Source organism: Telmatherina bonti (assembly GCF_933228915.1).
Source record: "Telmatherina bonti genome assembly, chromosome: 10".
Classification (NCBI taxonomy): domain Eukaryota; kingdom Metazoa; phylum Chordata; class Actinopteri; order Atheriniformes; family Telmatherinidae; genus Telmatherina; species Telmatherina bonti.
In genome coordinates this window covers 24,645,535-24,659,188 of record NC_136628.1, presented here as the reverse complement: position 1 = coordinate 24,659,188, position 13,654 = coordinate 24,645,535, and the positions used below count along the sequence as shown (strand labels likewise).

The following is a 13,654-nucleotide window of genomic DNA, read 5'->3' as shown; positions in this document are numbered from 1 at the left end:
ATCTGGAAGTAGCAAAATAGTGAAACAGCAGAACTGATTAAATATGGTGCACTAGAGGAAATTAATCCATGCAGTCTGGTTTGGGGGATGATGGTGGCATATAAATCTATTATTCCAGTTACTGATATCATGGCAACAAGACATAATATGCAACAGAATTTCCAAGATGAGGAGGTTGATGGTGATTTGGATGAGAAAGTGTCAGACTAGGAAGAAAACTCTGGCTGATAATGATGCAAAGATACTGATATATCATTAGAAAACATAAACAAGAAAGATGAACAGAGCATTATGTTTAGGTAACTTCTTTATTTCAGAATAAATATGCATAAGTCATGACTATTACAAATGTCTGGGTAAAAAAAAAAAAAAGAAAACTTAAAAAGTATTTACATTTTTGCACAGAGCTGAATAAATGTATACATAGTATACAGCACAGCTCATGTAGGTCACTGGTTTCTTTTGCTGTACAAAGTGCAAAAGCTCATTAGAAAAGAAGAAAAAAAAATAACAAAAAAGAACTAAAATAATAATAATTCAATTAATGCAGCATTCATCCTGTAGTTGGATGCTGGACTGGTCAATGTGGCCACTTAAAAAAAAAAGACATACATAATGGATTACAGGATATCATCAAGAATGCAGAAGGATTAGCATGCTTCAGGTTCTGAGGCTTTGAATAAGAAGATCCGGGCCAACACTCCTTCTGTGGTTTATTGTTTCGTTGATAATAAATATTTGATGGTTACTTTGCCAGACAGGCTTGACGTAATAAGCTTCATGACCGGCTGAAGACTATAAAATGTGAAGACAAATCATTGAGGTCAAATGAAGGCAGAAATGAAACATGCTGAACAAAAGCAGGCAGAAGTTGAACTTACTCCGAATCTGTGTGTGTCGTGTGTGATACCAGATATTTTAAATAAAAAAGAGCTTCTCTCTGATGTAGCAAACTCTTCAACAAGCAATGCTGAATGCCATATTAGATGCTTTTGAAAGAACAACACCGTGGAATCTACTGTCAAAAGCTGTAATTGGTTTTATCACTGATGTTTTAATACAATTTGTATCCATTATTTTGCGTTCTTATTAGAGAGTTGATGCAGCAGAACTGTCTCTTAAATCCCACAAGTGATTTTACATTTCTGAATGAATAAACCCTCACATATTTTGTCAAATTGTAGTTATTTTGCACGTCATTCCTCTGACATATTAGGTTTAAAAAATGGCTGATGTCATTCTTTGGACAACTAGTTGGCTTTACCAAAATATCTGCAAGACACAGCTAAAAAAAAAACAAAAAAAAACTTGATGTTTAACTGTGATGACATAAAATGGGTTCCAGACTCCAGGCTGCAAAGTAGATAGATTGCTTGCAAATGGGCATTGTGTTTCTGCTGACAGAACGAAGGATTTAAATTTTACTTGACCTTCTATTATGTTATTTTCCCATCAGAGTTACAGAGTGATGGCAGAGAAAAATATCTTCCAGCATTCATCCTCCAGCTGTGACTCGCTTTCCAATATTCGTGTGCTTCTTCCAAGCAACGTCTGTCATCCTCTAACAGTCCAGCAGTGCAGGTGGAAACATCCACATCTGACAGACATGGTGTGAAACGTGCAGGTGGATTCAATTCAGTCCTTTTAAAACATTTAAACACGTGTAGTTTATAGGTTTGAGTCACTAACAAGGCTTTAGGTTACAGAAGTCCAGCTCCTGTGGTTTACGAAAGCTAGCGCATTGATCCCTTGTGAAAATATGCCCAGTCTGGCTTTTGCAATGCAGAGGTCGTCTCTTAAAGCCTTTCCCACAGGTTCGGGAGCAGGGCGACCACTGCCCAGTATGCCACTCAGCACATGGCTCTTCACAAACCCTTGTGGCCGAAGGTCTTTGGAAAGGATCACAGTCTACCCCTGGTTCTCCATCTGGTCTTAGACACTGCACCATCCTTCTCTGGAAACCCTGGCCACAGGACACAGAACACTGGTCCCAGGCTGCAGAAATCCATTTCCCAATTGCAGAATCCTCCTTACTGTAGGAGCTTTTCAGGGTGTCTCCTTTCTCTTTGCTGTCATCATCTACCAGGACACTATTGTGGGAGCTGGCATACCCATCTTTCTTCAGAGTTTTGTCCTCTTTGGTCTGACGAGGGAGGTAGAATGAGTAACGGATGCGAGGAGGCGTCATCTTGCCTGCACACAACACCTCTACAGTCAAGGCTTCTCCCAGTGGTTTTACAGCCTGCAAGGTCTCTGAGAGGCCAGATGTGCCGCTGTAGCGCAACAAGCTACTCTTTACAATGATATCTCTCTCACCAGCTGACACTATATAATTCCCATTGAGCAGGTAGTGGCCTTGACTGTTCTTCACTGCCAGATAGTTGTCATCACTCATCATTCCTTTGTAGCCTCGCTGACGTATGTCTATGTTGGCTGCACCCACTGGCAACATAACCACAAAGTTGTAGCCATGCCTGCATACCAAAACATTTTACAGTCAATGACTTTGTTATGATTAATGAAGGTGAGGCGTTATGCTTGTGTTAGACTGGCAAAAGAATTACGAGTATTCACTGAAGGCATGATAATGATGACGGTTTTACTCACAGAGGCTTTGTGAAGAGTCCTGACACCTTCTTGCAGGCCTTGTTATCACCTCCACAGATTCCACACTTATCAAACTTCTTGTTGGAGCCAATTTTGCCATCACATCCAGCCTTAATGCACTTTCCCTGGACACACACTCCTGTGGAATCTGGTGAGCATGGAGTCCCATCAACAACCTGGAAAACACAAACAAGCTTTAGGATTAGCAAACAAATAGAGCTTCTCTAATTAAACACACTTTGTAGTGGTTGAGAACACTTGCAACATGGCCTGTTGGACTGTGGACACTGAAAATTCAGTTCATGTATCAAAGTATGTGACTCAGAAGTGAAAACATCCAGCTGCTGTATAGTTCAGGGCTGCATGTCCCATATGTGCCTCTCCTCTGCAGACAGTGTGGACCGAAGTGTGAACTCTGTCCCGCTGTTGCTTAAGCTCACCCCACACACTGCTATCTGTGAGAGATAAACTGTCCTCCTCTCCTCCGTTCCTTCCTTTAGTTTCAGCTGGCTGACATATTTGTTTTCCCATAAGGATTGTTGTTGTTATCTTAACATCCAAACACAAAATATCTCATCCAGTGTCTATATGCAGTATCTGTGTACCTCCATGTTTGTCCACAGAATGTTGTCCATTGTGTTTCAAGTTATTTCATGTCAACCCTCAAGTTTATTAACAGTACATTAGAGTGAGGAGAAAACGAGTTGAACATCTCAGTAAAAGAACAATTAGTCGACCGCAGACAGAAAATCTTACAGGGTTTTGTACAAGTACAAAAATTTAAAGTGGATTTTTTCAAGGTTTTATGAATGGGAAGGTAGATTTTGTGCTAAATCCTGAATAATACTGAATGCTGCTGTAGTGATGTAAAAAGATGGGCTAAATGAGAGTGTTACTGGATCTTTATGGGTAGCCTTGTAGTTGTCTTGAACTACTGTAAGCAAATTACAGTCTTGGATAGAAATAAAGGGTTGCAATAGGAGGGCAACATGGAGTCCATTTTTGTAATTTTGAAAAAAAAAAAGAAAAAAAAAAAGTTAATCAGCATGTTAAAATAACTGGAGCGTAGGGCTGGGCAATATGACTATATATATCGTTTGGACGATAGAAAATGTCTATTTTTTCATGTGAGGCTCTATCGTTTACGCCACAATAATGTAAATTTACTGCAGTAGTTTACATCAAGATGCGCTTTACAGCTTGCATGCTGCAATCATACAGTCTATGGCTGCAATACATAAACAAACATGGAGGAAGACAGGAGCAGATGTGTTTCAGAGCAGGATAATTCATTAAAAGATGACCAGCCAACCCAAACGGATGAGGTCGTTCTTAAAAAAGAGGAAATTTCTGTCACATGGATGCGGTTTGGATATAAAAAGACCAACGTGGAACCGACAATAGACTAGCTTACAGTCTCAACAACGGACTCTGACACAAATAAATAATTTTCAGTGCAATTAATGTATTCTATATCCTGAATCAGGATAAAGAATACAGAATAAAGAATAAAGTCAAAGAGCAAAAGCCGCTAAAACAGCGTCAAGTGGAGGCGAAAGCGCTCATAATAAACTCCAAACGCAAACGCTGCAACAGGCATTTACCCGTGAACGTCATACGGCCATAGTTTCCCCAGATGGAACGGAAATCACTGCTGCCATTGCCAAGCACATCTGACACATAATTGATTCATTACATTTGAAGAGTTTCCAGGCGTAATGAATAAGTCAGGCTTCAACATTCATGTTGTCAGTACAACAAAGAGCTACACTTTCTATTTACCTTTGGTGACAGGATATAAAAGTAGCCAGTTCCATTTGCCCTGCACATGAGTTTACACCTGTCATCTGGGGAAACTCCAGAGTACTTGGGTACCCACACCACGGGGTGGGTGATATGGTTACTGTTGAAACCTTGCCCAGCGGTCTCGCACTGCTCTTCACGAAAACTCTTACCTACACAGAGAGGAGGAAGAGTACAGCAGGTAAGAGGTGAAACTCCTGAGGGACAGGACTGCATCTGGTCCAAGCTGCTTATCTTGAGCAACTCCTACCTGTTTCAGGGCAACGGTTCAAGTAGCAGGAACGATATCTGACTCGAACCCCTCTGCAATATTTACCCCCATTTGATGGAACAGGATTGTTACACTCCCTTTTAGACAGCTGGACACCACCTCCACATGTGCGTGAACAGGAACCAAACAAACCCCACTTACCCCAGCGCCCATCCACCTGGAAAGACAAACAGATAAATAAATAACAATGTCCATTAGTGACATCCAAGTATGTGCTGATGGTTAAGAACCAAGTCAATATGGGAGTCTTACTTTCACATTGTGGACCTGTGTGTCAGAGCACACTCCTCGGTCACAGACCTTTCCATCACCACAGCTGGTGCCATCTGCCCAGGGAAAGTGCCGAGTCATGCAGACAAAGTGGCCACTGGACTTGCCGGTGCACCACAAACGACTGCATGTTGACTGCATGAAGAGGCAAGGCTTGGAGCCTTCTCCGAAGGCGAGCTCACACTGACGGTCGAGGCTATAGGTTTCTCCAGGCTGTACGTCAGGAAGGACTAATGGTTTCTGAGGCTGGTCCAGCAAACATTCCCCTGGAGGAGAAATACTCAATAAGCAATAAAATAACTTCTTTTTACCAGCTACACATGAATAAACTTCCATCCATATACAGTTGCAAGAATTATTGGGAATGTAGCCTCACTTTTTTAACTCTTAAAATGAGTTAACCTTAGAAAGATTGTTGAAGTCAGATAAGGAGATATTGGGAAAGTAAGTTGTACACACATAGTCTAGTTATTTGCTTGCTCTTTTAAAGACAAAATAGTTTGGGTAAAACAAAACAATGTGGTTCAGGTGCACAACTAAAGCACTAAAAATCAACTAAAAGCAGCCAAAGGACTCTCTTTATGTGACCAGTCAGCAAAGATCACACCAATCGCACAGAGTGAGGTTCTGAAAGCAGCAAAACACAATCAATATCTGAAGTCTCTACATATTTCTTCTGGTGCATTTCAGATGCATTTTCCATCTGTCCATGATAAATATCCATCCACTGATCCATCTGTTGATCTCACACTCCATCCTTAAATAGAATACTTGAAAAAGACCTAAGAACTACAAAACAAAAAACTGAGGTCATTTTAAATTTTGCAAATGATCCCATTTTCAGAAGAATTTCAAAGGGTTTTACTTTTTTCTCAAGATTTCATCAGAATAATTGCATTGTATTATCAGCAATATGGTATTTATTTTTAAAAATGCACATAGGTTAAATGTTTGGACATATATACTCATTCACAGCTAATGAGTAGGTTTGTCTAAACTTTTGACTGGTGCTGTATCTCAAACTTGTCATCAAACATGTGTGGGTGGGATGATTTGATGTAGCAAACAGCCACTTCCCTTGTTTTTTTTTCTTCTTTTAAGTGGAAGTGCAGCCTGCTGTGTAAATTGGGTTGATGCCACATAACCCACAGATACATACACAAAAATAAGTATGAGCACCCCACACATAAAGCCATTCTGACCAAATGCCACCCCATTCTCAAACCTCAGCCTCCCCCAAAAAGCCAACAAACCCACCCTTGTTGCATGACCTGCAGGATCAGTAAGTGTGAATGTAACAACCTTTTGGATCTGAACTAAAAATTAAATGCAACTAAAACCATGGTCTGTGATTCCTAGAAATCTTTCAATAAATGGGCTGATCATAGGCGCTCATTAAAAACCTAAACTAAGTAGAACAAACAAGTTGCAGGAGGGAGATGATATTCATCAGAAATGTACAAAACTTCTTACCTTTTATGGGAATTATTCACATGCAATGAGAGTTGCTGTAGGCAAAACTGGGATCCCTGACTCTGTTTATTATGCCATTTGTGCTACAGAGAATGAATGAGTAACAGCTGGTGGCAAATTTGTTTCCTCGCATTTCACCGCAGATTTGGCAGAAGAAACACACTGATTAGCTGATAGCACACTGTTGTATATACAAATCACTCTACACTGAATAAATTAAACCTTACCTCTTCCTTCCTATTTTCTCTACAAAGGGTAATTGTGGACAACAATAGCTGGTAGTGTGTGTTTGTGTGTGGAGCCAGAGAAGCAGGTAAAAAATGACTCTGGAAAAACTACAAAACTTGTCTCAAACATGTGGCGACACGTGCTTTTTCTCCCTACTGCCTTTTAAAGTCTAGATTTATGACACATTCAGGGAAACCAGGTTACAACAGTGTTCTTTGTCTTTAAAATCATTCTCTGTCTAGTCTTATTGCTCTTCAGCATGTCACTCTCTTGCACCAGTTTGGTATTTCTTGCATAGTCTGACTTCCTTAAAAATGGACATGGAGCAAAGCAAAAGCGTTTTCCTATTTGTAGTAAACCTGCATGGGAAACACTGGGCAGATACACCGCTCATTCAAACCACTGCGGTGACTCTCCCAAGAAAAAGCCTGTAATTTGGGGCAGATGTGGGCGAAGTTTTAAAGTTACATTTTTTCATCGCTCCAAGGCCAAGTCCTGTGGTCTAGCCTGTTTGGCAAACAATGTGCATCCAAATGGATATATTTCTCCTTGGTTTTTGCTCATCTTTCCAATAAGCATGGTAATACTAAAGGCTTGAATTATGTCAGATTTGAACTAAATTCTTCTAATGTTCATCCATTTCCTTGCATATATTTTAGTTGTGTTTTCCTTAAATGGTTAAGAATTAACAATGTAAGCCAGAAAAATGTGGCTAAAATCTGGCTAAAATAGTCTGATCTTCAACAACAGAACCCTGGAAGTCTTACCTTCATGTCTCCTATAGTGAAAAAAGAAATAACTGAACAGGCAAAGTCACAGATGTGATCCTTCTAATGTGAACAAAAGCCTACTAACATGTTTGCTGACCAGTTCCGTTTCTATCTTAACTTTGGCATATTGCCTGCAGTGAAACGCTGGAAACACGTAACCATGGAAACTCACCATGTCCAGCATCCAAAAATTCAGTGATGATGGCAGCACTGCAGGGGGACCAGGGGCTGGTGCGGTTGATCTGAATAAGTGTAGGAGACATCATGTGGTTGTCCTGTAGTTTCCCAAACACGTCTTCACAGGCCTTGACATTGTCATGGGGCATGTTGAACACATGTCCTGTTGAAAGCGGAAGTGAGACGTCAGGTCTCACTGTTCCTTAATAGAGTCTTTACTTAGTGTTTATGCATGAAAACCATAGGGAATATGACAGTACTTATTTGTACTGAATGATGGGAAGTCATGACTAGCCATACCAAGCTCATGAGCAGTGGTGAAGGCTGAAGGTAGGCCGTCATCTTCAATCACAGAGCAGCTCCTCTTTGGGTCACACATGGTGCCAACATCTGCCATGCCAAGAGTGTCACAAGTGGAGGATCCACAGAGGTCCTGGATGGAAAAACAACATTTACACCACTGTAAAGGATAGTTCAACACAAAACCTACAGTAACAGAGGCATTGAGACAGCACTAACATTTAACCTCACACACAAAGCTGGAAAAATTTATGAAGCAACATTAGTAGAGATAGATAGTCAGTTACAATTATTTTCCCTCTTATGGTGCAGCTGCCAGCTGGATCATATGGGGGGAAAATGAAGGAGAAGAAATATGACAGGCCAGTAATGGAAAAAGATGTGCATGTGTTTGCATCTGCCTGGTCTTGAAACGGCACATCAGTCCAAAAACATCTGTGCATCCATACTTGTTGGAGGTATTTTACCACAAGTACCACATGTACTTCAAAACACAGTTGACAGAATGTCACCACCTTTTGTTGGGGCAGTAATAAAAAGAGCCAAGTGCTTCACTGACTTATTGTCTGCAATTTTACAATTACTCTATTTACTGAGGACCATTTGCAAAGATTAAAGCTGGGGTAGGTAATGTTGGGGAGGGTAGCACCCTGTCTTGGCTCCTCCCCCTCTCGTTTGGCTCCTTGCGTGATCCAAGACTTTTTTTCTTACCTCCGTCAAGGTACCGGCGTACCTTGACGGAAAACCTATGTTTTTACCGGCGTTTATCTGTTTGTCTTCAAGATAACTCAAAAAGTTATGGACAGATTTTAATTAAATTTTCATGAGTTGTTGGAAATGAGAAAAGGAAGAACAGGTTTAATTTTGGTGGTGATCCGGATCACCGTTTGGATCCAGAGCACACCTTCTTCTATGAGGTAATTCAACTGTCCACCAACCATAACATTTCCATGCCAGAGCAGAGTTTCCAGATGACCTATTTCTCTACCACAGAGTTTTAAAACCCAATTTTAGCCAGTATCCATTTGGAGCATAACCCCATCATCACAGGACAAGTTGGTCAGTAACACCACAAAAAATTGCCCATTTGCCTGGTCCTGAAACCGCACTTCAACAGTCTACTTTGCCCCAACACAGGTTAGTGGTGCTCAGCACAGTACTGGTTTGATCTCATACAGCTGCCATAAGTTGAATACAACCATATAAATCTGGGCCAAGTGAAGACTAGCATTATGAAAAATCATTCCAAGAATAAACCACAAAAACCACCATTTTTGGCCAGTGCAAATTTAGCCCAGATGTGCTCTTGTGGAAGATGACATGTGAATACGTGGGCCTGTTGAGAAAAAATAAAAACTGTAAAACGAACAGGGGAGAAGAAACAACCATGTCAGGGAGTTTGTTCTTTGCTATGACCTACTTCCCACATCTGTCATCTATCACTGCATTTGTGTGTGTATGCAGTTCAAAAACAATAGTTTCCTTAGCAAACAATTCTTTCATTTCTGTCTAGCCTATTACCTTTGGCGCTTTGGGTACATTATTAAAAAGCAGTGAAAAAAGAAATTGCTCATTTATTCTGTCTAATATCAGCACTGTTACAGGCACAGTTTATGACATCCAGACATGGGTGGACTCCTTTCTTTTTCAGCCCACTATCTACCAAGCAAGTTAAGACAAACAAGCTGTGATCTAAAAGCACAGAGCTAAAAGCACAGCCATGTCCTCTCTCTCTGGGGAAACATTTATATTTAAAGTTTGATTTAATCTTTTGGCTGCTCTTGTACAGTAATCAGTCTGTGTGACTTAATGAACTGAGTAATCTCGCAACATTCTTTTCACAGCAACCAGGCTGTTTGTAGCGTTTAAACACAACCACAGTCGCCTCTGGACAACATCAAGTTGGTCTTCATAAAACCTGGAAAATTACACTGTGGGCTGATAAACAGCACGCAGTTTATGAGAGTTAAATGCCCACTAAAAGTTATGTTGAAGAATAAAAATAAATAAATAAATGAGATGAAAAAAACTGACTAAAGTGACTAATCTTGAGTTACAATGTTATGATCCATCTAAGATGGACTTTAGCCTGAATGTGTGTGCAAAGACACTGAAGTCTATGAAATATAGCAAAAATCCAAAGACGTGACAAAAAATTCCAAGCAGGAACAGTGTGGAGGTTTTTACATTAACTCAATATGGATACATATGCTATGATATTGTATTGTTACCATTTTGGTCATTTTCTTTCATCACATCAGTTTTCCTTATTTACAAAATAACTATATGATGTTGCCATTTAATTGTAAAGACAGAAGCTCTGATGGATGGATGATGCAGTATTACGTGTTGAAATACAATGGAGCTCAACTTAAAAGCTTACATGTCTATTTGTTGAATTATACTGCTTTATACCTACCGTGACAGTGTTTCACAGCTATTTCCAGCTATCAACCATTCAGTTCCTTCAACACAGTTTGAATAAGACATTCCATAAAGAAGACTCAGTTTTTTTGGACCATTGACAAGAATTACTTGTATATAGAACTATTTTCTGCTTCTTTCAGTCTATGAAACTTCTAATTAAAACAAATTAGGTCACTTGTTGAAATGTTAATTCAGACAGTGATGAAATCTCTCTGTGTTGGCCTTCTGCTTTATATAGCAAATTACATCTACATTACTCACTGCAGGAAGGGTCCAGTAAGGTTTAATGGGGTCATCTGAACTAGCTGTGGAGTTTATAACAGGAACTCATGTGGTGCAAAAATTCAATCCAACGAATTCAAGGTTTTTTTCTGGATTGGAAAAATCCAGCAATGACAAATATATTATTTGGACAATGGTTGATCACTTTTTTGAGTCATGCTCTAAGCAGGAAAAGCATGACGTATGAACACAACATGCAGAGCAAATACAGCTGAAAGAATAAATGCCAGATGAGGTGCGTGTCAAAATGACTATGACATTGTAAAGATGCAACTGCATGCTTACAGCAGCTGTTCTGTAGCAGCTTGTCTTAGACTTGGATTCAGCAGATGGGAGAAAAAACATGGAGGGATGTGACTCTGACATATACATATAAGACCCCACCACCATCCCAAGCCCTTGCAATCATCCCTTTAGGGCCCAGTTTAATGAGAATCAGGCAGGGGTGGTGAGTAGGGCTTGAAACCCCCCAGCTGGACGTGAACAGGAACGGATGAGAGAAACAAGACGCTTCCGACAAGTATATCCCTGAGGGCACTGTCATTATTATTGCTGAAACTGCAAGTATAACAATTCTACAACATATGTCATGTTAAGTCACATTGGCCAAAAAATAATTCAGCACATTATTATGTTCCATTTGGCTCTTTGATTCTTTTGGCAGCAACTTTAAAACAGTACCCTTTGACCTTAGAAGAAACCCTACCAGTACATTATCTTTCTAGTTTTCTAAATAAATTTACTTGCTGGATTGATTTGTCAGCTTTTCCCCCCAAGTTTTCATCACACTGACAAATAAATGTGAGCCATGACTTCATCTCTGACCCCATGTCACCCACCAAATATTTGGGAGTACAGAAAGAAGTCAGGGGTGGGATCCAAGTCTATTAAACTAACCTCTAAGGATTCATAAAGAGACATCTAGACCAGTGTTCTGCTCAGTAATTTCCTTTCTGACCATACATCAGTATCACTGCTTTAATGCTGTTGGTGGAGTTCACCAAGGAAGGAGTGTTTCAGAGCAAATCAGCTAGCTGATAAGTCCCTGCAGTGACTTATTGGTGACTACAATATAATAAGAATAAGAATGTTTAAACAAGACACACTTTAGTAACTCAAATCTGTGCATTTCATTTTCAGCTTTCATTTTCACTCCAATATTTTACCTGTCTAGTGAAGAGAATCGCTGTGTCCCAGTAGTCTGGATGCTTATCGTTGTTTTTATTCATCTTTTTTTGCCAAGTGCAAAAGTTCCGCAGCGTCATGGCTGCGTTCCCGGACACTTTGGGGCCTTTGTCCTCCTCGGATATAATCACGATCTTCACAACTGTGATGCTGATGGAGTTCAGAATGCTAGGGTGCTTGTACAACCTCGCTGCCACTGACATCAGTGTCAAGAGGTAATGTTTCAGGTCATCTCCGTGGAACTGCGCCATGGACTCGTCCGCTACTACGAGCGTCTCTACGTACCTGGGGACTGAAGCGAACCTTTTAGCTCTCCCCATCCCTTTCAGCATCGTTTCAGTAATATTGTTGTAGTCTGTCAGTCGCTTGTATTTTTCCAGTGATTGTGCAACTTGGAGGCTTAAATCGCTGTCCACTGCGCACCTGGAAGCTGAGCTGTGCTTGAGGCTGCTTCTGCGCCGGATGATGTGCGCACTCTCTGCGCTTCTGGTGTCATTTTGCGCTGGGCTGATAAAATATTCCCATCCTTGAAAGCCAAACGCACCGTGTAAACCTTTGCAGAGGCTTAAAGCAGCATAGGAGTATGGGTCGGCGTTCACATATCCAGAGTAAAAACACCGGCTCAAGTCAGCGCTGACATCGGTGTTGAGGAGCTTAAATGCGTCTTGGCTGGAAAAAGAGGGGGCAATGAAACTAGAATCTTGGTGTAAATCAATCACTAATTCCTGGTGGAATGCGTGTATCTTTATGACACTTTTTCCATTAAGGGTATCCACGTCGTTGTCAAAATCCCCTCTGGCATCGTTACCCAATGTAATTGGAAAGCAAATATCACTTTCCATGCAATGGACAAGCTTTAAAAATGAGACTCCAAAGTAAAAGAGAAATGTTCTTCTGATGGACATGACGATCTTTGCATTCAACAAAGAATGCAATGACCAATAGGGTAAGCAAATAATATTGAAACTGCAAGTTCAGTGGAAGCGGTGCGAGCCACAGATCAGGATGAAAAGCATAATCCAAAGCGCGCGGATCTAAAACAAAGCAGGTCGTACAAGTCCACTCAGAGAAAACTCCTCCCGGTCATGACCCATTTCCATCCTCCACCTGTGACTATACTGGCTCGACTGCTGCCTTTTGTAGACTTTATGCCTTTGTCGTCATGTGCATTTTCGTCTTTGTCGAAGGAGGGGGTGGGGGGTCCAGCTGAGGTCTTTTTTTTGCCCACTCGATCCAACCTCTGCAAACCGCAGGTCTGTCATGTCTCGGCTCGTTGTGATGGACAACTTCGCACCGTGGTCCCACAGGAACCACAAAATCTGCGCGGTTTATCGAGCTGATGGTAAAGTTGATTAACCCATTGTGAAAATGAAATTCTTTAAAAAGCCACAATAAAGTGGTGTAACATAAATATTTCCAATCTCTAGTTCCAGTGTGTCATAAATTAGGCTACATATGTAACACAGTAGACTGTTGTAATATGCTAAATGTTAAATATGACACACATATAATCACTAAAAATATTCCATGTAAAGTTCCTCAGAAGACTTGTCAGTTTGCAGAGTTTCTTCAGGTTTCATACCGATTTCTTCCTGTGTGAATCACAGATGACATCTGGTGGACAAGAAAAAAAGGAACGCTATATTAATGCCAAGACCATGATGTAATGCAGTGACACGTACAAAGACATGGTAGGAAGTTAATAAAATTGTTTTTGTTAGTGTGTTAGTAAGGTTTTTTTTTTTTTAGAACACGGCCAATCTTCTGGAGATCAGTTGTTTCTTTTATTTGTTGTTCAGTTACGTTTTGTCTGCTTGCCTTTTTATTTACACAGTAGGCTAAACAGCGAGTCAAAAGTTTG

At 40.5% G+C, this 13,654-nt stretch overlaps 1 protein-coding gene across 2 annotated transcripts; it reads right to left on the bottom strand.

Annotated features, from left to right (window-relative positions):
- Positions 1 to 340: 340 nt before the first annotated feature.
- LOC306761647 (A disintegrin and metalloproteinase with thrombospondin motifs 15-like) lies at positions 341 to 12,889 on the bottom strand. Of its 2 annotated transcripts, XM_079247909.1 has the most exons (9): positions 11,775 to 12,889; positions 7,900 to 8,032; positions 7,595 to 7,762; positions 4,934 to 5,217; positions 4,661 to 4,838; positions 4,390 to 4,562; positions 2,608 to 2,783; positions 2,317 to 2,474; positions 341 to 2,193 (listed from the first exon to the last, which is right to left on the bottom strand). In XM_079247909.1, exons 1-9 carry the CDS (start codon positions 12,696 to 12,698, stop codon positions 1,685 to 1,687), a joined length of 2,703 nt encoding a protein of 900 aa, XP_079104035.1. In that variant the 5' UTR covers positions 12,699 to 12,889; the 3' UTR covers positions 341 to 1,684. The 2 variants fall into 2 exon arrangements, with proteins under 2 accessions (XP_079104035.1, XP_079104034.1); XM_079247908.1 differs by having other exon boundaries at positions 341 to 2,474.
- Between the last annotated feature and the right edge of the window lie 765 nt (positions 12,890 to 13,654).